Source organism: Anarhichas minor, unplaced genomic scaffold (assembly GCF_050575085.1).
Source record: "Anarhichas minor isolate MPS153535 unplaced genomic scaffold, ASM5057508v1 ptg000062l, whole genome shotgun sequence".
NCBI classification, from domain to species: domain Eukaryota; kingdom Metazoa; phylum Chordata; class Actinopteri; order Perciformes; family Anarhichadidae; genus Anarhichas; species Anarhichas minor.
In genome coordinates, this window is record NW_027466508.1 from 2972579 (window position 1) to 2996044 (window position 23466).

Here is a 23466-nt window from a genome sequence, read left to right on the forward strand (position 1 = left end):
CATAAAAAATGTAAACATTGTCATATTTAGGACTTTTTGATTAACTGAAAAGAAATTAATTACATTTCTCACGAAACAAAAATACAACCTGCAAACAGGTATCCATTGTCCATGTATGTATAGCCCTCCTCGAGCTGCAGCAGGGTGATTATGGTTGTGTCGCATAAGCCCTCACTGAATATAATGTATTTGTTTTCTGCTTATCCATGCTGGATACAGGTTGGCTGTGTGTAACAATGAGAATAGACCAACCCCTTCCAAGGGGGGCAGGGAGAAAACAAATGTGACACTGTCCAGATGAAGGTTTTCAGGCACAGCAAATACATAGAAATGCTGATTAGAAGTTAACTGAGACACGTTCTATCTGATTAGACCTTTGCTTTCAATGCATGCTGCTAAAACTGCAGTCACTCATTATTAGTATAGCACTTTTATAAAATGTTTAAGCTTAATGGCAGGTATTACGTGGGATAGTTTTCCCTTTCAAAAGAAATGCTCTGGTATGTAAGGTGACCTCACATGTTCAGAATGAAAAATTCCAGTGAAAGACATGGCTCACAATTAAATCCTTTATGTGTACAGACGTTATTTATGTATATATTTACAGCAATGCACACTGCTGCTCTCTATTCTGCTCCATTCTTTCCATCAGGTCTTCTGTTGTATTTCCCACAGGAGTTGCAGCAGTAATGCGAGAGGGGAGGAAATCAGCAGTGACAAAGATATCGGATGCTCATCTTGATTGCGAGCTCATCAGCTGAAGAACATAGTTAGTCATACAGCCACTGCTGCTGATAGAGTGGCTTTCTTATCAGATAAGGACATTGAACTCCACGGTTAAACTTTCATCAGAGGACAATAATGGATATATATATATATTACTATCAGTCAAATTAGTGTATATATATATATATATTTTATAAATTTTCTATTTTCTATTAAGGTCTATTTAAATGAAAAACAATGATAATATTGTTTTGATAAATTCTTTATAAAATCTAATTTAAAAAATAATTTTATTAATTTAATAATCATATTATGTTATGTTATATAATCTCAAATGTGCTTTTATTGAATATGCTTTACATCATTGAACAATGGATACAACAAAGAACAAGATGAAAAATTTGTCGAAGTCAAATCAATCAACACAATTCACAACACTTGTAGTTTTATAATTTAAAACATACTCTAACATATACTATGAAGCTCTGACTGTAGAAAATGGCAGGAACACACTCTTTACATTAAAAGGGTAAAAGGGAATCTAACCCGTCTGCACACAAAGAAAGGTTAAGGTCCATGTTAATGAATGAGGACATTTTCTATCCTCTGCCTGCTATACTGCTATTCAGGTGGACTGTAATAATGTAAAGTTCAGATGTCCCACAGCCACTGTACATTCAGAAAACAACTTCATTCATCAATTCTAAATGTTAACATTTCCTTACTCTCACAAAATGTGACACAGGGTGAACAAAACAAGAGTGCATCTTAGGCAGGTGTTTCTAAGTTGAATACATAAACTCAGGTCAGCACTGGATGTGTGTTTTTTACTCTTCTGGAGGTCATTGCATACAAATGTCCTTGATTTGGTCTTGCAGGTGGATCATCTGTGGTTGAGAAGTTCACGATTAAATAGCGGACCGTGCAGCAAAATGTTTTTATAGGCGATCATGCATTTATTGTTGGTTCAACTTTATTTCTGTTTTACCACTTGTGATGGCGGAATTAGCTCTCACGAGTCAGAGAGCATGCTACAAAATGCTATTCATATCTGTGCTGCTGCTGCAAATAAAGATGTGGTTTAAGATGCTGACAGAAACACTTTCTCATCTGAAATGACGAGCAGCATCATTATATGTAATGCCTTCTAAGCTGATAACTTAATGACATGTTTTATTATTTTCATTCTTCTCATTGTCCTCGTTGCCTTATTTTTGAGCATCGTAAGTAAGAAACATCTCAACAACAAAAACAAATGGTACATATTCTGAGTGACTCCATTCTAACGTTGCCAACTGTGCTGAGAATATTACATTATAATGATACATTCTACAGTAACTTTAGCACTCAAAATCTGTCAGTTGGCCCACATCTGATCAATGCCACTCTATCCATCATCACTCTCATCTGCATGTTAGAAATCAAAGTCATCTCCATGACTGTCAACATGTTAAGTTAAATAATATTTATGTAATAGCACAAAGTAGCTTATAACTTACTTGCAACACTGTACGCTCCCTCACAATCATCATAGTTACTGGAGTCCTCAGCAGCCACAACATTCTGATACCTGAGAAAATGGTCAGAATAACAGAAGTCAGATTCATCTAGCAAATTATCATGTGGCTTGAAATATTACACCTTTACAATATTACATTATTATGTTACTTCCATAATTATATATCTTACTCTCGCCATGTGCGTAAAAGTGACACTGAAATAATTATTTGTATTAAAATGAATTTATGTTTCTTACTCTTCACCCTCTTCCGTGCTGAAAGAGTCTCCTGAGTTGAAAAAGATTTTAAAATGTTTAAAAGAGAGACCAATAAATGGGTTAGTTGTTTTCTATTATAAATATATGTCTGTGTATGTGTCATTCTAATCAACATATATAGTTTAGCATTATTGCACTTTTCATAAAAGAAAGTCACAAATTGCTTTCACAATAACCCTGAGACACGTCATGAGGGAAATAATTTGAAAGACACAGAATTAGCAACATTTGAGCAGATCTTCTTCAGGAATTAGGATGACCACTTGGAATGCATGTAAAAGCCATGATCATTCATGCATTTTAGTTTTTGCAAAAACTGATTTTAAGCCTTTTAAGCACAAACATATGATGGTGTCCCTGATGTTTTATACATCCAGGCAGAGGAATTATTGTAGTTACTCAGACCAGAATGTAGCTAGATTATGTTTATGTAAGTCATCATAGATAACTTCATTACAAACTCCCCAGAGTATGCCTTTACTGTAATTCCATTTTCAACATACCGTCTTGTGCTTCCACATCCTCTCCCTCTGTTTGTTCCTCCACCATGTCTGCATTTGCCTGCTGACTCGCCTCACTAAGAACGCACAATTCAAGCCCTTTAATCAACTCAGCATTGGCAGATTAGTGGCAGATTCAGTGTGTACCCAGTGTATTTTAGTTCACGGTAAGCATTCTGCATACAAAAAATGTCTATGAGCACATATATCTGAAAACAGCAGTACAAAATAAAAACCAAATGACTATCTGCTTATCTGCTCATAAGCTTTTGGAATGCTCCTAAATTCATCAGACAGCATCAATGAGACTGGGTCAAAAGTTGAACTCACTTGGACGGAGCTGAGTAGCCTACTGAAATAGGAAAAAAAAAACATCTAAAGTGTTAAAATGTTCACCTTCACAATGTGGTTGGTGAGACAAGGCAGTGTCATACAGAATAGAAGTTAGATCTGTCTACTAATAACAGACCTTTTTTTATGTCATTCGATGACAGGACTACATACTACAAAATATGAACTCTAAAACTTGCCTTTCGATTTCTCTTCGCTCATCTGACTTTGTTTGTTGATCCACCACAGACACAGACACAGACCCAGACCCACTAATGACATCAGGATTATTGCTCCACAGAAGACAATGACTGGGAGGACCAAACTTACTGGAGAGCAAGAGCATACGACGTTTTAGAAGACTTTCAACATTGAAGCATATACAGCAAACAGAAAAATTACTATATTTCTAACTGCATTTTGTAACCATGAGCAGCTGACCCACTAACCTTTGACCTCCAGCAACACTGCGTTATTTCCATAGAGTGTTTTCTCTTGCACTTGAATGCATTTAGATGGCAGCACCACGCAGCTGTAATGGCCCGAATCCCTAATGACGGCACCTTCGATGGTGAAGGTTGCCTCCATCCGGTTGACATTAAACGCTTGCACTTGGAGGATGGTCTCATTCCTCCTCAGGTAAGAGTGGATGAGTTGACATTCACCGAGTGTTTGCAGGGTGTCAGAAACAGCACATCTGAATGCAATATCGTCTCCCTCACTGACAGTTGAAGGCCCAGCTATTGAAATATCTGCAGGGAGATAATTGGCTGTGCGGCAAGAAGGACAAAATGAGTGGAGAGAAATAACGTTGACATGCTTTCATATAGGGATGTAAATACTTACATATAACCAGAATCTGAATCACGTTGTGTCCTCTCTTGGCTCCATTGGGAAGCGAATCATTCCTTATGGAGTAAACACAGCTGTAGTTTCCACTGTGATGAAGGCCAACTCTGTGTATGGTGAAGGTGGTATCATTTTGATCTGGCTTCTGCATCTTTTTATCGATACAAAGTTCACCCTTACATAAATAAACATAAACCATGACCTTTTTCTTGAACCCAAATGTGCTGCAGGTTACATAAAGGTCACTGTTCTCGCTCATAGTTTTCTGTTGAGCCAGGATCCTCGCTGGAAATATATCTGTTGCATGGGGTTGTTGAAACAGAGAAAGACATTTCATTTATATATGATACAATGTCTTACAATCACATGGAGAAAACAGCAGACAGATGTGTTCTCTTAAATGAAAGCTCACCGTTAGTTTGGCTTGTGACCTGATTTGCCAGAGCACCTTGAAGACAAAGAAGACAAATTAATCCTTTCTCTTCATACAAACAATTAAATAGTTAAACAAACATATCACTTGTTGATGTACTTACACAGGAGGATGGCGATTATGATCATGATTATAAGCAATGTAACAGCCATAGACTCCACAGACAGCACCTTGTGAAACCTTGTACAGGCAACTATCAGGTTTTTGTCTACACCCATGGAGAGCTAAAATAATGAATGTGCAGAAACTATACTGAGCCACTTCCTGTGCATTCTGTGGTGTCTTGAGATGCTTTTGTTCCAAAATTAAACATTGTTCATGCATGCTTTTATTGGCAGGTAAAACCAGCGCATGTTTTCTTTTTTTTTTTCTTCCTTTTAATAGCCAGCCGGTTCTTCTCAAAAGGATCCATGAGAAAATATTCTCCTTTAAAGCTCCTTTATTTCGTACATCATACGGTATCTTTTTTCAGTAGATCTCCTGCCCTCCTGCAGATCAGCCACACACAGGTTCTAAGTGAGCTTTAATTAAATTCATTAGCCAGGGGTTTCTTATCAGATGTGACAGAGAGCTGGTATCTGTCTGTGCTTCCCTGCCAGCATTCAATTAAATATGGGTTGGATTTTCTTGTAATCACATAGCTCGCCATCTGCTCTGATTTTTAGTTGTATTATAAGAATCAGACATTGACACACTGAGAGTCAGGCCATAGCCAGGATGCTTAGACTCACAGTACATGTGGGAGATTATGTGTTTCTGTTAGCTAGTACCTATGGAGGTTGTGATTTAAGTGTAATTTCCATCAGCCCATTTCATCTATAAGTCTTTAAGTACATGTGAGAATTTGACCCTTACTCCTGACAGCATCGGACCTGTGGTGGCAGCACTGAGGTACTAAGAGGCAGTGCAGACGCCTTGTAGTAAGAGCAGAACATTTTATTTTTGTCAGGAAAGAGGTTTAGAAGAAGAAAAGAGAGGAATCCAATAAGATCCTTCATCACTCGCTCTCTATATGATTTTGATAAGCAGAGTAGGCTCCAAGGGGGCACAGAGGATGTGGAACGGAGTAATAAACAGAGCCTCAGTGACCTCCTTGAAATTACATCTACATCCCACAGCTTTTGTTTGCAGTGTCAGAAATCCTGGTAGTTCAGAGAAACCACAGATACAACAGAGGTGCACCTCACACATTTGTATAACATGTTTTTATAATATTTATTAACAGAAATATGTGATTAAAACAGAACTAAAATGTGTTTATGCTTTTTCTCTTTGCTCATGGAACACTTTCAGGGCATTGTAAATATCAAATTTGCAAGAATTCTAGATGGCATTTTCTCACAGGGATGCCTTACACGCATAAACTACGAGGATAACTTTTTGGAAAATGTTACAACTGGGAATATGTTACAACCGAGATGATGACAAAATGGGCGCCATATCCCTTTACAACAATCAGAGGGCCTTGTTATCATTTGTAGTAGCAAAGAATTGCCACATGATGTCACTCACACCACCTTGCTTTGTTCTTAGAAACATGGAAAGACATGTTCCCCCCTGTTATCTCAATAAACACGTTTACATTTTTAGCATGGCACTCAAAGTGGACTTAACATTTGAAGAAGAAAATACCGAGCTACCTGGTGAATTATGGTGAAGTATGTATTGCTTAATATGAAATTAGGTGTTTCAAGTTCACTAAATTGAATAAGTTCCCATTATTGATATTGCAACAGTGTAGCCTTGGCATTGCTGATTGTATTCAGAAGAGGGAACAAGTTTGCGCACATCCAGGCAATGCTACTCGGCTGCAAGACAAAAACGTCTTAACTGGCGGACACAAAGTTGCTGACCAGCAGGTGATAATGATTTCAGTTGATTACTGCCTCGACAACAAATGGCTGCTTTTGTCATTCACACTTGCCCGAGGAAGATCTTACAGATTGAAATGTTGCCTTAAGCAGAGAAAAAGAGAAATAAACTATTTATTTAGAGCGCAACAGTGTGCAGACCTCCTTTGTGCCCAGCATTGTAGATTATATTGCTTCAGAGCTAGCATGTAAACAATGAAATGACTAACCATCATGGTCTTTGCCATTGCTTGTTAACAATGTCCTCTGCATTAGAGAGTCCTTCAGCCACTTCTTCAAACAAAAAGTATCTACTCTATCTGTGAAAACACAGTCACTGAAACATTTGCGTCAATATCTGTCAGACTCATTCATTGTTTCTTCTTGACTTTGCATCAGCTCTGTATTTCCTCTGTCTGTGCCATGGTGAGAGTCTTACTTATAATGATTGCTGTGCAGTTAAACAATATTGAAGTATTTGCTTTATCGAAGCTGATTCAAATGTCCTCCGTAAGCAATAGAGGCTGGAGGAAGAGGCCAGCTGTTCCCAGGATGCACACAAGGATAAAAACCCAGAGGAAGATCCTGTCAATAACCATGGCAACATACTTCCAGTCATCCTGAACCTGTGAGAGGATCACAGTGAAAGAGATTTTTAATGGTGCGGTGACATTGTCTAAGTAGGTTTCCTATAAAAGTTTACCATAGTTTCACATTTTTTATGATTGTGAGCACTCACCTCCTTTGCTTCATTCTGTAGTCTCATGTTCTCTGCAATGTATGCGACACTGTCAATAGCCTCCCGGACCTCAGGGGAGAGCGGCAACAGGGACATTATTCCTCCTTCCAGAGACTCGGAGCTGGAGCACCGACTCCCCCCTCCGACCCCAGAGGCACTGCCTCCAGTCGCGGCCCCCAGGCTGCCCAGTCCCCCGCTCCCTCCCTCGGAGTCTGCGGGCAGTTTGCTGGACCTCTGGTGCCAGCAGCAGTTGCAATGGCCCTCGCAGCACAAGAGCGCTGAGCCTGCACCTTTGGTCGGGTCTCCACTTAAGTTATTGAAGTTGGAGAGCTCTGTGTTGTTGAAAAGCCGTTGGCGGTTTGTCAGGCTGGACACCACGCTGGAGGACAGGGCCTGAGGTTTGTGCTGCTTCTGCAAAGTACCTGACGAATGAATGGCACAGGGCCTTGAATGCATCGTCGGAACATTGCCGGCCGCCGCCGCCGCCGCCGCCGCCGCCGCCGCCAACTTCTCAGGGTCCCTCTCTGGCCTTGTCATCAACATCACCCTGGGCAGCAGCCCCAGGAACACAGTCCGCACCCAGCAGGGCATAGTGTGGGTCTTTGGTGTGCGGTAGTGGACGTTCAACACAAAAACAGTGATCACAATAGAGAGGGTGACAAAGATCATGGTGAAGAGGAGGTACTCGCCAATCAGGGGGATGACTAGCGAGGTGGAGGGGATGGTCTCTGTTATGACAAGGAGGAAGACAGTTAAAGACAGCAGGACGGAGATACACAGAGTGATTTTCTCACCGCAATCAGATGGCAGGTAGAAGACGAGCAAGGTAAGGAAGGAGATGAGGAGGCAGGGAATGATCATGTTGATGGTATAGAAAAGTGGCAGACGGCGGATGTACAAAGAGTAAGTAATATCCGTGTAGATTTCCTCGCAGCAGTTGTACTTAATGTCATGTTTGTAACCAGGGGCATCGATGATCGCCCACTGGCCGCTCTCCCAGAAGTCCTTGAGGTTGATGGTAGAGCCAATAAGCACCAGATCGATCTTGGCCTTGTCGTACGTCCAGGAGCCGAACTTCATGGTGCAATTTTGGTAGTCGAAGGGGAAGTAAGTGACGTCAATCTTGCATGAGCTCTTGAATATGGCAGGAGGGATCCAAGTAACATCACCATTGTAACGAAGGAGGGCCTTTGTTTTGTCATCGACCTGGAAATCTCCAACTGCACTGTGGAGAGAGAGAAATTAAAGAAAGAGTGAGAAAAAAGAAGAGGAAGACCGAGTGAAAAACGACCCATGCAAAATGAGCAATGGCGAATGATATAGCTTGTCATTGTCCAGCAATCCTTTATCTTAAATGCACTTAAAAGCCAGGTTTTTGAATTTGTTGTTACGCTCACTTGTTGTAGAGCACAATGTCTGGCTTCCATATCCTGCTGGATGGCACTCGGATAAACTCCACGCCTCCAAAATCCTTTGGATTCCATCTGAGTTTGTAGTCATTCCAGATCTGAAAAACAAAACAGAATGATTAATTCACGCTAAAAACAAGAACAATTACAGTGTCAGACAAATATTGGACAAATAAAACATTTGACTCAATGATGAAAACTTAAGGGATCACCAAAGGTATTACAACTCATCGTGAGGGGGGAATTAAGATCTGTACCACATTTCATGCCATTCCGTCCAATAGTTGTCGAGACATTTCACTCAAAACTACAAAGATCCCCGTTGTGGTGGCGCTACAGGAAATATCACGGGATCACCAAAATCATTAGGATGCATCCTCTAGGGACCATCAATGTCTGTACAAAATGTTACCGACCGACAACGCAGATGCATTATTTATTTCCAAGCAGTTTAAACAAAATAAGTTTGTTGTAACGGCTCTATAAAGCTACACAACTTACAGTATATATAAAAACAAGAAGGTACCAGTAGTTTCCTTCTGGTGATTATCTTTTACTATACAAATCTTCACATTCTCTTGTAAAATGTTGAGAGGTCGTCATCTCCAACTGTGGCATATAAACTGACTTCACACAGTATGTAGTCTGAGAGGAGACATAATGGACCACAGTTTACAGTGTATTTTATGGACCTTTCGTTTTTGACCCTCTCTTGAGGACAGCCAGAGATGCTTGTGAGACTCATAAAGCAACAACAATAAAGCAACCTCAGAGAGCTGCAATGATTTCACTTAAATACGAAACAGTAGGTATCTACAGTGTATTGTAAGATTTGGATGGTCGGTGCAAAGAGAAACTCCAAAACAACAGACACCAAAATAAAGTGAAACACTGCTTCAACTCTCAGCAACAAAGAGCAATTACAGCACAGCCCTTTAGCATTAACATTGAAGATGTGTATTTGCTCAGCAACTGTAATGTGGGACTTGGAGACCTGCCCTGACTCATTTGATTCTGATCTGGTTCACTGCACTATGCATCATTGCAGCAGAGACATTACATTATGTGGGAAATGACAAAACCATCAAGGCATACAGCATGGCTTTATTTTTGATGTACACGAAATACAATTTAAATCAGTTGAATCATTCAGGTTCAGTGTTTGGCAGATGCTCAGAGGTTTCTGTCACACTGTCAGAAGGAATATTATGGACAAGTATGATATGAATTCCAGACCACTGTCAAATTATTTAAAAAAAAAAAATCGTGAAGAAAATTGACCACAAAATCCAAAATGGTATTGGTTTGTAGGATTTGTTTTCTTTAAAAAATGAGGACTAGAAGGATCAATATGCTTAAAGAGCTTCCTTCCATGAATAATTCAACCTGTCAGTCCAGCCCCGAAGAATCATGTATGACAGGAAGCTAGATCCATACTTCATGTCCTTGCTTAAGGGCCATGCACCATAAACTTACATGTCTCAGCCACAGATTTGTCTCCATAATCTGATTGACTTCATCCTGAAAACAGAGCAGAATTGATAATGAAGACATTTAGGGGGGAAAAAAACAATACATTCTGACATCCTAAAGTTAAAATAGGAAGAACACTGTCACAGGCGATCGTCCAATTCACCGGTGAGGATTGTTTGTGTGCTTTCCTCTGCGTATGCCAGACAAGAGGAGAGATGCACCTGGGTCCTCCACGCCTGAAGCATAACCCACATGACAGCTGGAGCGGTCACAGCACAGCCTTAACTTTTCATTCTAACAACTCAGTTGTACATCACGGTGTACAATTAAAGCTTCGATATTGTTTCTCTGGCTGCATGATTTTTTTGTCAAAAATGCAAGAATAGCACCATTTCACAAGATAATGTATCTTGGGAATATATGCTCCAAACATGGCTGGCCACATGATCTGATGTCGTGATCAAACCTAAGACTTAAAGGGATAGTTTGTATGTTTTGAAGTGTGGTTATACAGAGGTCAGCCTGCACAGGCACGAAGCAATATCCTGCTGTGGACGGGGGCAGCAGAAAAATGTACTTTAGACGCCTAGAAAATAAATCAATACCAGTTTAAGTGTATGCTATAGTTCTACACACACAAGTTCTTCTTATGCTCATACCCTCCACATGTAATGCTGTTTCTGTTATTCCTTGTTTTTTTTCACTCCGGTCATGACTGCTAATTAAGCTGAGTGATATCTGACTGTGGTGAAGTAGCAGCCCGTAACTCACATGTGCAATAGTCATCAGCACTTACCACTTTGACCAGCTGTGACATGGACACCTCGAACTGTACAATGACTGGGTCGGTCACATTTTCCACTGGTCTTATGAACTGGTTGTAGCTGGAGAATATCACGGAGATGAGCTTGTGCTCTGCCTCTGAACAGGAGCCTCCTGAAAAAGAGCAGATTGTCAGACATGGATCTGTCACTGCAATGTGGTTTAGTTGCTTATAAAGTGGCCCAGGGCTTGGTTACAAGGTGACTAACAGCCAGAGAATTGTTGGTTAGTGGTCAAAGCAGGGGAGCAGCGTATACCTTCATATTGTTTTGCCTTTATACATTTTTGTAATACCAGAGTGTTACCTTCAATGATTTGAATGATTTATTTTGAGGTTTTCTTCAGTGTAAAGAATATGTATTTATCACCAATACAAATGCATACATTTGTAAATTAACAACAGCCCAAAGTCAGCATTTATTACTTCCCAGAATGTTTGCCTTATATAACTAAATAAAAATAGGTTATTTCAAAATGGCTATTTTGAATTGCTAATTCTGTACAGGTAGCCTCCATCATTAATTGTGGCAATATTGTTAAACACATGTATGTTAAGCAACAAGTATGGCATGTTAAAGTAGTAGCTTATTACTCACGTCGAAGAAGAAACAGAAGGAAGAAACATTTGGGCACAACGTAGCAAAAATTGCCTTTCATCCTGTTTGAAATGACAAATTTAAAACAGTATCCAGGGTCAGCGGCAGCAGCGCGCTGGGGAGCAGACGGGAGAAGAAAGTGTGAAGAGAGAAAGCGCGTCCGCAGTTCCAGGGAGAGCAGCAGAGAGAGAGGGAGGCAGAGCTACACGGAGGACACGGTCACTGATAGGAGGCACACTGCACTGCAAAACAAAGTGCAACCTATAGCGACCTAATCTGATAAAACAAGGACAAAACTGGTCAGGGGTGCACATGTTTTCACCTTTAGATCACAACAGGCTTATATCAGCTACAAATCATCCCTTTCCTTGATTTGGACTCGTTCCTTCAGTAGTCCATGGACCCGATGTGTCAGTATAGTTTTCTTTTTAAATCTTGGAATTGGAAAAAAAACGACTAAAATTAGACTACGCAGTGGGAGGTTTAAGAGACAAAAAAGGACCCGAACAACATATTTTCTCAATCAGGTTCTAATCAAGAGTTGAGTGATCCTGACATGAAAATATTATTCTCCGCCAAAGAGATTGTGATTATTATACATGAGAGATTTCAATCTTTATTACATTTCATATTTAGGTATACCCTTTTTATTCATTTAATCTTAGTCATCTGAAGTGGGCGGGGCTCTGTTGAGAGAAAAAAGGGATGCCACGTCAGGATTAGCATTTGAATGAAGAAAGTTTGTGGGATGTTACTGTACAACTGTTACCTACTGCATCTGTGCTACTGGGTCGGGGTTTGTGTGGCCTTCAGCATAACATATTCTTGATTGACTGATTGATTCTTAATTGATTTTGGTTTTCAGACAACATCCTGTGTGACTGTTTGTTGTTTTTCTTAATAAAAATATCTGCTGGTAAACCCACTTCTATCTTTCTTTTGTCAGTTCGGAGAAGCCCTTTTCTTTCCTTTAGTCAGCAGACTGGCCCAGGGGTTTGACAGTCCTGTCCTTCAGCTGGATGAAGGGGAGGTCCAAGTGCTTTTCAGCAAGCATCCACCGTGCTGAAGTGCCCTCGGACGGTAAATACTCCCTTCCAAAAGCAGAGTCTCCGTTTGGTGTTTGACCCTGCTCTCTCAACTCCTTTGAGCGGGGCAAGTGAAAAGAGAATCACCCCCGTGGGGGATATTACATCACATAGAGGTAGTAATAAATAATAATTTGACCTTCACGCTGCAAAGGCTCCTGAATATAAAAAAAAAGAAATTGGAGTGGAACATGTAATCTTGATTGAACCCCATTTTTGACGACGATATGACGGTAGATCTTTGTTGGAAAGTAATTAATGCTTGCTTATGTGGCAGGGCAATTCTCAAGGACAACGCTTCCATGCATATCTCATTGGACACTAATGACAAAAGGCTGCCGACGTGATTTATGAGACTTTTTATGGAGTGTTGAATGACGACTCCTCTTGCTTTGTTTGGATTGAAACAGATGAATGATTGATGCATATGTTGTGCAACCGCGGCGTCTCTCCTCACTAATGACGAGGAAGCCAACAGGTGAATGAGAATGATCTCAAAAACTGTAAACAGAGATTAAGGTAAAACGTCAACAGTGATGCAGATCGCTGTCTCTTGATTTCAATGACGGTCTCACAAAAGAACCAACAGATTGCAGAATCTCTAACGAGCCCACTCACCACAGTTTATTGAGCAGTAAATGTTGAGTGTGGGTTCCGTTCAGCATGTGCTTGTACGTTTTGTGAAGCTCAGATATGTGTGCGCCTGCATTTGCCGGTCTGTACAAATAAACAATTAACAGAGATCAACTCTACCGTAAAGAAACAAATGAATGGTTATTGGATTGGTGTCAGAAACAAGTACAATTTGGTCAAACCATTGTACACATTATAGAAGCGTCTTGCTGAAGGATATTTGGCAGGGCCCTGGCCTTGTGTAAAAAAGCACAGCGCTTCAAGACATTGCAGTCCAGATCAGCCTCATCTCCAACAGTTTTGTTGTGTCAACATTATTTTTTTGCCAGGTCAGACACTCTCACATTTCAAGTGAACAGCTGTCTTATCTCTGTGATGAAATGTTCTAATTGGCTCATTCTCAGCGGACGTATTGGCTCCGAGGACAAACTTTATCACCGGCAACACAGATTAACTAAGCACTCACCCTGACAATTTTAAGACTTTATTGGGGATTTCATACATTAGATCAAAATAAGAGCGGGCATTATTCGATCTTTAATCACACATCACATTTCGATGACATGGTAATGGGACTTACACAAAAAGGACGTCAAACAACATCTGACAGCAGACACACGGTCTTCTTAACTCAGACATATTGGGTATATTTCTGCAAAAGTTCAGCATACTTAAGTGCAGTGAAAACTATATTCAGTCCAGTTCTGCAGCTGTCCTTTGTAGACATGAACGGAAATGACCTCAGTGCAACAATGCCTCATTACGTCCATTGCAGATGTAGCATTTCCTCAAAATATTTGCTGCTGTAGATGGTTGTATTGCTGTGGATCATGTGGTTTCGATTATTAGGAGACATTTGTTCTACGTCCTATCTCGCACAACAATCCTGTTTGTTCCCCTGATATACACAATAAGTGGTTGCAAGTACTTTTTTGTGTGGTTTAACCCTCTCAGATGCTTTGTTGGTGGGGTTTGGCATAGACGACGATGCTGTCACTGCTCTTTGACCCCACCAACATGGTACTACAGGCTTCAAGCAACCAAAAAAAAAACGTTGCAAATACTGCAGGCCTGCAGATGCACCGCTCGATTGCTGAAAACAAAAAAAGAAACTCGCCGTGTCATCATATGCGAGGAGTCTCTGAGCTCGGCTGCTGTTTGGGAACAATCCGAGTCTGGAAGACAGGCTGGAGAAATAAGCCCAGCGTGCCCACCACACACACGATCACAAAGATCCACAGGAACATCCGATCCACCACCATGGCGACATACTTCCAGTCCTCTATCACCTGTGAATATACAGAAATCAAATTAAACTTACTCAGTGCTCATGTTTTTGCCACAACAAACTTCACACAGGCTTTTATTGAAATAAACCATCAGTATTGCAGAGCAGTGAGATGGCCGAATAATCCTGCACCAGTGTGTCGTGTGTGGACGCTGCCATGCCTCTGTGCAGCCACTTGGTGGCAGAGAGTGTAACTGAGTGAATGAATGAGTGAATAAAGTATGAGAGTGATTCCCTTTCTGAATCCTCACATCCAAACAAACCGTCAACCCTGCTTACACATTTTACATACATCAAATCAATATGTCTTGTAGTCTAGCAATTGAATTGGGTTGAATTGGAACATAAAGTGTTCTGTAATATACTTAATACTAATATCAATATACTGTCATATGTGTTCCATCCATTCAAACCTAGCATAGTTTAAGAGTTAATCTAATTATTAGGGTGCTATAGGCTGACATATTTGAGTTAAACTACAGACGTTTCCATATTGCTGAGACCTATACTGAAATAGCTATTGACCCTTTCACCCTTTTAAAATGTGGATACATACACTCTGATCATCATCATCTCCCATCAAGTGCTCAGCCACAAAGCGCACCCCGTCCACCGCCTCCTGGACATCAGCAGCCCAATCTGAGTTGCTTGTCTGCTGGAGGTCCTGGTTAGAGGTGAAACCACTGGAAATGTAATCAGTGGAGCGCAAGTCCCCCTTCCTGTTGGAGTGGCTGTAGCCCAGCTGAGGAGCTACATTTTTGTGTCCTGGGGTGGAGAAGGCAGAATTGGAAGACAGCAGGGCAGAAGACGACAAGGTGAAACCTGTCTTTGATGCGACTGGGTAACCCAAGCCCAAAATGTCTCTCCTCGCCCTGAAACACCGCTGTCGGCGAAGTCTCTGGCTTGCAGAGTTATTCTGAGGGCGTCTGATGAAGAGTAAGGCAGGCAGTTTGACAAGAAATATCAGCTTGACCCAGGAAGGCATGGTGTGGGTGCTCGGAGAGCGGTGGTGGACGTTGAGCACACACACACTGGTGATGATGGAGAAGGTCACGAGCACCATGGTGAACATCAGGTACTTGCCGATCAGGGGCACATCCAGTGAGGTGGGAGGAACAATCTTTGAGATTAAAAGCAAGAACACAGTGAGAGCCAAGAGCACGGAGATGCAGAGGGTCATCTTCTCCCCACAGTCTGAAGGTAAGTAGAAGACCAGAATGGCCAGAGATGTGATCAAAACACAGGGAATGATGAGGTTTATGGTGTAGAAAAGGGGCTTCCTTTTGATGATGAAGTCATACGTGAGGTCCACATAGGTGGGATCCAGGGGGTCGACGGTCCGTCTGCCTGGCAGCGCCAGGATATCCCACTCCCCACTGGGAGTGAAATCATCCATACTCGCCACCTCGGACTTCAAGATCAGGTCGATCTCCGTGTGGTCATACGTCCAAGAGCGGAACTTGAGGGTGCAGTTCTGCAGGTCGAAGGGAAAATGCTTGACCTCGATCTTACAGGCGCTTTTGTAGATGGCTGGAGGAAGCCAGTTGATGCTGCCATTGAAAAGGACAATGGCATTGGTGAAGACGGTTACCTCATAGGTACCATCAGCACTATGAGACGAGGGAGAGAGAGAGAGAACTTTAGAGAATCTGTGTTATCAACAATCACAGTGACGTGAAGATAACAGGAAAACTACTCATATTGTCCTCATGTGTAATGTCTTCTACTTGCTACTACCTGCCTTTGTCTGTTTCCCCACTTGTTTTCTATCTCACCTGTGTTTTATAAGTTGATTAGTCCCGTGCGTATCTAGTCTGTGTGGCTTTCCCTCTTTCAGTTGTGAGGTTGTCTGTTGTTTGTTCCTCGTCGGAGTTTGTCTTCAGTTTAGTATTTGGAATTTTTCCTTTATTTCCATTGTACTGCCTGAGCATGCTCCCTCAGTTTTTGTTGCCAGTCAATGTTGTTTTTGGAACTAGCTTTTGTTTTTAAAGCTGATCTTCTGCTCTATTCAACCTGCCTGCTGGGTACTCTTTGAACTTTGAAACTGTGACATATAGATTCAATCTCATAAAGAAAACATTAACAGATTATTCTATGTAATTATCTTAGTTTTTTAAAACATTGCACATAAGAATGTAACATAACACTTTGACATTCAAGTGACGCTTACTTGTTGTACAGGACAATATCTGGGAGCCAGATGTGTCTGGAGGGAATGCGCAGCTTGTCGATACCTTCGTACTTTGCAGGGTCCCATGATAACCTGTAATCCACCCAGTGCTGCAGAGACGGAGAGACCTGGCTGTCATGTCCGACTTCCAAACACTTTCTCAATACCAGCTCATTTCTAATTACATGCTTCATTATCAGTTAAATATGTCTGCAGCAAAATTACAGAAGCTGTTTGTTCCACGCTGAGAGAGGAAGAATGGATATGGCTTAATTCAAGTTCAGAGGGAAGGACATTTAACAAGACATACACTAGGCTGACTAAGAATACAGGTGAGCTTCAGCACACTTACCTGAGTGAGCCAGACATTTGTGGTCATGATCTGTTCTCTTTCATTCTGAAAATGCACAAAAGAGGTGGAAATTATTTTCAAAACAGTTTTCATGTACAAATACAATTTAAACTCTGTATCGAAATATAACTGCATATTAGCTGAACCTGAACACTGTATTATAGGGAAAGATTGCCAGCTTTTATGTGGATGTGCAAGTGTAAACAACTTCCTCTGTGCATGCTATAGTGACAGAGAAAGCCGAGTTCCCATCAGGCAGAGGTTGCCTAAAAATGTCTTATTCAGCATTTAATTGTACTTAGCTCCACCCTCTCGCATCACCTCTGGTTGCAAAAAGGCAAGATGGCGACAGCCAAACACCAAGATGTCAACGGACGATAAACCGAACTCAAGGCTTCAAAACGGCAGTCCACAAACCAACGGGTGACATCACAGTGACTACGTTCACTTCTTATATACTGTCTGTTCTTCCTGCATCCAACGCCCTCATTTGACATGACAGTGGCATAGTTGGAGGCAAATACTACAGGCTATTTCAGCTTGGATTTCTAGACTCTGCCTCTGGGTAGCCAGCTACAATAGGCTGCCTGCACAATACCAACCAGTAGTAGTCAGTTGTAGCACTGAAAGTGCATGAAAACAAGTTAGCAAGCGAGCTGAGAAGTCTAAATACTGTAGTTAGTTAAACGTAACTGATAAAGGTCTGGTAAAATGGTTACATAGCTACACAGTTGATGATTACAAAGTCTTCGCCTGGATAATATAATCTGGAGTGTAAATAACATCCAGTTTAAAGTCAGTTGGTGTTAATGAAAGGTTACTTGAGATTACATAGAGCTGTCGAGTATGTCAAAAAAAAGGTCTAGAATCATTGTTAGTAAAATATGATCCTATTAGCTAACCAAAGATCATTTTGACAAAATATTTAGTAAAAAAAACAACTCTGTGTATGCTGCAGACAGTATTTGAGATGTGATGTGATGAAGGTGCCAAGGAAAACACACACAATGTTGTTGGATACATTTATTGTTGGACTGTGGATGCTGGGAGCCATGTGCACAGCTGGGACACAGTTGTTCCTTTTGTTCTCCCTGGGAACAAACAAATGGACAAAGGCAGTGAGTGACTGATTGAACTGACCAGATTGTTTTAATGTCTAATTAGTTATGCGTCAGAACAATACAGTGTATATATACTGCCAAGCTAAAGATAAAAGTTAGTATAAATATTGCAACAACTCACCTCTACCTGTTTCCTCTTCCCAGGGTGTTCAGGCAAAATGGCTCCCCGGGGGCTTGAGCACCCATTTATAGTTCCGGGAAGTACCAACCACAGGAAGCCGGTAGGGGGGAAGTCAAGATATGCGTTGCTCTGTTTATTTGGATAAATTATGTGTTGATAATTTACTCTATTTATAGGGATTGTAAATATTTGTAAATTATTATTGATATCTTTGGGTTGGTAAAATCATGTAAATATTTATTGTACATATATTGTTGATGTATATATACTTGGTATGTCTGGGCTAATTAGAGTGAGATGGTGTATATAAGGAGCTAATTTTGTTTGTATAGAGAGACTGGTAGAGACTGCTGGGAAGTGGTTGGTGATGGTGAACCTTTGGTGTTGGAATGAAAAAATAAATGAAGCTTCATCTGAAACCTCTTCTAGACTCCTGATCTGCTTATTTGCCTCCATGGCTGCTGAGGCATGTTAACAATCTGTTACATGAATGTGTAGTCTCAATTAACTATATACCGGCCGACACAATGCGGATGACACAGCTGGTTTCATTAAAAAAAACTCATTAAAGATGCTGAGGAACGAGAGGAGACAGTAGTTTCTGCTGGTGTAACAAGGGCACAACAAGGTTTTGCACACAGAATAAATTACGATCTCGACTGGACTGTGTCAGCATCTCAACACACTTGCAACTTCCATTGCACAGCAAACGTTATCGGAATATGAGGACAGAGTTGTTGTAACTCTAATCTAAGATGTACCTTCCTGCTTACTGTCATATTTACTCTGGCATCTCGATTCAAGTGAGGTAAATAAATAACTGCATTTAAATCCTCCCCTCTTTTCTGATTGTTTGTTAACATGTTAGTTGTTGGTAATGTCATCACACTCCCATGACATACGCATCCAATAAAGTGATACCAAATGGCAATTATTCCAAGGGTACAATGCAAACTCATCAACTGAGCCTGTGAGTCTTGCTGCCTTGGTCTGCAGCGGGAAGGAGCCTCCGCTGTAAATCACAGGAGGACCTCTATCACTGTGGCTAAAACAGCTTTATGGCCCCTTTTAATCCAATGTGCTGACGTTTCAATCTGGACATGGCAGAGTCAGATATCACAGCTGACCACATCTATCCTCTACTTCATCCATCCGTTTAGAGCTATGGCCTCGCTGCAGTGGCTGGTGGATAACTAACTGCTTTCTTTAAAGCTTTGTGGCTCTTGCTCTGTCTTTTCCATCATCCTCTTTCTCTCGCTCTGTCTTTATTTTTCTGTCTCCCTCTTTGTCTCCCCAGCACATATTCTCTCCCACATAAACAAACACACCCACCTCTTCATGGTGGGCAGAAGTATTTGGTGCCTTACCACACTGATGAGCTGAGCCAGAGACACTTGCAGCTTCACTGGGACTCTCTCTGTCCTGTTGACAGCCGGGCGGATGAGCGGATTGTAGCGATCCTTTCCCAGCAACCAGTTCATGAGACGCTCCTCTGAGTCGGCACAGTGGCTACCTAGTGACACAATTTTGTTAAATTATTTGTATGCACAGTTAGTGCATAGTATACACATCCAAAATATCAGTATCAAGACAAAAACATTTAGAACATAAGTGTTCCATGGAGCGAGGATATATGCTCGGACAATGTAAAGTCCATGCTACTTGTTTTCATATTGTCACAAAGGTTGTTGTTTAAAGCCACTACATCCAGCTGTCAAATTGAACCATTGAACTATTTTTTTTTTTTTAAATATGAGGATGGAGTCGTCTGGAAACAATCAGGAAGGAATTCCTAAATCCAGAAATGGGTTTGCATCTTCGGTTCCCTCGTCTCAAAGTCAATACGTTTTAAAGGGTTCTTGGTTAAATGCCTTTGGTTAATACAAGCTTCAAGATATTTTAATGTTTTGTTCTATGATATAAAATATGTCAGTAATACCCCTCTCATGAATTTTGAAGCTTTTACATAAAAAAGGCGGTTGCTGGAAAAATATTTAAAGAATCCCATTCGCTTTTTGGTCGGGGGAACCATTGCAATACTGACTTCCCCAAAACATACCAGCACTCTAAATGATACTGTTCCAACAACTAATTCTGATACTAATCTACATGTAGACAGGTATACCCTCCCTCCCTGCATCTGTGCAAAAACACTCAAACACTGACAAAGTGAACGAATCTGTTCAGCAAAATACTGTTCCTCATCTATCTGTGTCAGACTGCTTCATACAAACTGCACGTATAGTCCTAAGGGAAACAGCATCTGGCAATTAAAAAATACAGCGATGGCTTTGTTGTGCAATTTATATTGAAATGTAATGAAGACCCTACAGTCATTTCCAAAGAATTACATTTGGGACGAGGGCAGATATTTTCACAGCATGTCAATAATTCGGCCTGAAGCCAAACCGCTGAATGTATCATTCAAGTAAGAATAAGCCATGAATACCAACACTTCAACTCGACCTCCTTCCCTCCATCCCTGATAAAAGAAGCCCATGTCAGGGGTGAAGACAAGCCTGATTGAAACTGATGATCAGTGCTTCTCATTTGGAGCAGAGTGAATACATGTAGCACTACCTCCTCCATTGCCTTTACATCCAGCATGTTATTAATGCCCCCATGGTCTGGACTAGCTGAGTCGACTTACTCTTGGGAAACACTCAAACACACATGAAGCACACGAGACTCTTACTGATGGGCCTGTAGAAAAAGAATCGCTACTGTTGTCAATATTCAGCAAAGTGATGTTCATGGCTGCAGAACCTCAGAGAATCAGCTTGTCCCCTTTCTGAACCTTTGTGATGATGCTATAAGTAAGAACAATGTTGGACTTTCGACTCCAATGCTTCTCTTCTTGCTCAGTATCAAACTGTGTGTGCCATTATCGGCCCACAGACTCCTGGAGCTTTGCAGGGCGTGGCACGCACACAGTCTAGCTAGCCCCACGGGTCAGCACATGCTGCCATGACTGTGCCTTGGCTGCAGTCCCATCCAACACAGTCAGACTTCCACAGCGCTGTTTAACAGATGGTGTGTTGTCAAAGCCCTGAGAGACCTGAGTCAAACAAGCTCTGCCTTCCCCAGAGATGAGGGCCACTGGCAAACCACCCAAACTTGTGATTACCTGCCGTGAACTGCCGCTGGTGTGTGTAAGTGTGTGTGTGTGTGTGTGTGTAGGTTTTAATGCGTAAAATGAACAGCGCCTCAAGTGTTGTGTTCACATCAGCTGTTGTGGAGTTGATAAGGCCACTCTGCACAGCACACTTGAAAAAAAAAAAATCGACAAAAATGTAATACAGTTAAGAGAGCCGAGAGCATAATGAGGTGTGTGAATGGACCAAAACATGGGGCAAAGGTTGAAAAAAACAGATTTTTTTTTTTTCTCTCTGACTGCTTTATATTCCGCTGCTTGTCTCTGTGACACACATGAGGATTCATCACTTAAATGTCATCACTGAATGACAAACTACTCACACAGAGACAGTTTCATTATGAGGTATTGGTCTTCCCAGGTGAACCCACTTTGGTGACATGAAAAGGTGATGTTGAAGAAGTCAAGAAAAGGATGGGAAGTTGCTGAAACTGGTACTTGTATAGGTTCGGGGGGCTGTGTTTCTAACGGTGTGTGCACTTCTCGGGTGTATATGTTGTAGACGCATGTTAGTTGAGACCCACTCTAAAAATCTCAAACTTCCATATGAGTGCTGATTGCATTTGGTGAATACAGGCCACATTTTACAACAGGCCAGGTCTGATTTATAAAAAATGCTCCGAAAGACACGCTGTGTTTGAATAGGCTGAACTCCTCTCAGTGTTTGACCCATGTGACAGCAGGTTGACTGCAATTCACTGCTTTTGTTTCCTTTTTGCTCCGCCTCTGTCAGTTCCTCTACCTACCTAATACCACATCAAACAATGGTCTGCAGCTACTCCTTTCTTACTGGTGCAGCCCACATTATTTCTCCATCTTCCCTCCTGCCCTACCTTACACATAGCATCAACAAGTACACCAAAAAGGCTGAAATCAATATCTTTTTATGAGGAATCTGTGCAACCGGTGCAGCCCTCCCACTTTCTTTAGTCCTGCTGTAACTTAATAATGTAACACTACAGGTAGAATCATAGTTATTCTTGCTATTTATTCATGCATGTGTTTATAATTTTAATTAAACTATGCGTTCACATTCAAATACATTTTATTGATAAAAAAATAAATAAAACAAAGCAAGACATTTGAGGTATCTGCATCTTTGCACCACGGAGCCACTTACTGAAAATGATTAGTAGGTTATGTCACAAAACTTAAAGAAAATAAAACTTACAGTGAACCAAATAGAGCAAGTAAGCGAGGATGGAAAGAGTCCGAGTCATTTTTTCGGCACCATCTGATCCGCGGGAGTTGTCGGTGTTGATGCCTCAGAGCTGCGGTGTTTAGCGCTCTTCCTCTCGGACATGCCGGAATCTACGGTTTGAACACGTCAACAGCACGGTGCTAATGCCTAAAAAAAAAAGAAGAGATAATTCGTCAAATAGCGATATCTGTTGCTCCGTCTTTGAGGGTTATGCTTTGAAGCAATCCGCCCCATAAAATACACCGAGTCTCCTCGAGGGTCTTTACGCACTGTCAACGCGCAGCAGCCTCGTCCTGGAGCGCTGCTCTCTCCGTCCCCAGCAAGTCCTGCAGGTCTCGTCCCGGTCTGTGATCGGCTGGACGTTTACACCAGCAGCTGTTTTAGGTGGGATAGTTCACTGACCGTGATCTCTGTATTTTGCTAATTGAAAGGGAAAAGGGGGGGTTGTGAATTTCTAAACGTTTGAGCTTGGATATGGTGAGAACACGACTGAACTCTTGGTAAGTAACACTATATGCAGTCAGTGCACTTAATATGTAATTATCTGACCTCTGTTGCCCCCACACACTAATAACTGATTGAAATCAGCAACTTCCTACACTACAGAAAAGACACATAATTAAAACATGTAGACCTGCATACCCCCCAAGAACGTATTATGAAAGACCATGTCTGAGGATTTTCTACAGACTTAAAGTATAAGTTGTATACTATTCCATCTAATTGTCTTGAACCCAGCATATAGTCACATGTCAGCTCCTGTCCTCGTAGCTTTAGTAAAACACCACCTTCAGTGAGAAACCCATCCGGGCCTAATTCTCTTCCCATCAACGAACA

General features: G+C 41.3%; 2 protein-coding genes across 2 annotated transcripts; both read right to left on the minus strand.

Moving 5' to 3' along the window:
• Nucleotides 1–6962: 6962 nt before the first annotated feature.
• chrna3 (cholinergic receptor, nicotinic, alpha 3) lies at nucleotides 6963–11038 on the minus strand. Its single transcript, XM_076077761.1, has 6 exons — nucleotides 10883–11038; nucleotides 10090–10134; nucleotides 8602–8711; nucleotides 7632–8429; nucleotides 7205–7361; nucleotides 6963–7091 (listed from the first exon to the last, which is right to left on the minus strand). Exons 1-6 carry the CDS (start codon nucleotides 10901–10903, stop codon nucleotides 6963–6965), a joined length of 1260 nt encoding a protein of 419 aa, XP_075933876.1. The 5' UTR covers nucleotides 10904–11038.
• Nucleotides 11039–13721: 2683 nt separating this feature from the next.
• On the minus strand, nucleotides 13722–19779 carry chrnb4 (cholinergic receptor, nicotinic, beta 4 (neuronal)). The gene is made up of 6 exons (XM_076077756.1): nucleotides 19642–19779; nucleotides 17033–17077; nucleotides 16681–16790; nucleotides 15265–16120; nucleotides 15067–15165; nucleotides 13722–14511 (listed from the first exon to the last, which is right to left on the minus strand). Exons 1-6 carry the CDS (start codon nucleotides 19753–19755, stop codon nucleotides 14347–14349), a joined length of 1389 nt encoding a protein of 462 aa, XP_075933871.1. The 5' UTR covers nucleotides 19756–19779; the 3' UTR covers nucleotides 13722–14346.
• Between the last annotated feature and the right edge of the window lie 3687 nt (nucleotides 19780–23466).

Coding starts and splice junctions, on each gene's coding strand:
- chrna3 (XM_076077761.1), bottom strand. CDS start 10,903: ATGTCACAGCTGGTCAAAGTG. Junction 8,712..10,089: donor CAAATCTGTGGCTGAGACAT/GTAAGTTTATGG, acceptor TTTGTTTTTCAG/ATCTGGAATGACTACAAACT. Junction 7,362..7,631: donor AGGCCCTGTGCCATTCATTC/GTCAGGTACTTT, acceptor GACTGGAGGCAG/TGCCTCTGGGGTCGGAGGGG.
- chrnb4 (XM_076077756.1), bottom strand. CDS start 19,755: ATGAACTGGTTGCTGGGAAAGGATCGCTACAATCCGCTCATCCGCCCG. Junction 16,121..16,680: donor GATATTGTCCTGTACAACAA/GTAAGCGTCACT, acceptor CTCGTCTCATAG/TGCTGATGGTACCTATGAGG. Junction 15,166..15,264: donor CCACCCCAGGACACAAAAAT/GTAGCTCCTCAG, acceptor CAGGACCTCCAG/CAGACAAGCAACTCAGATTG.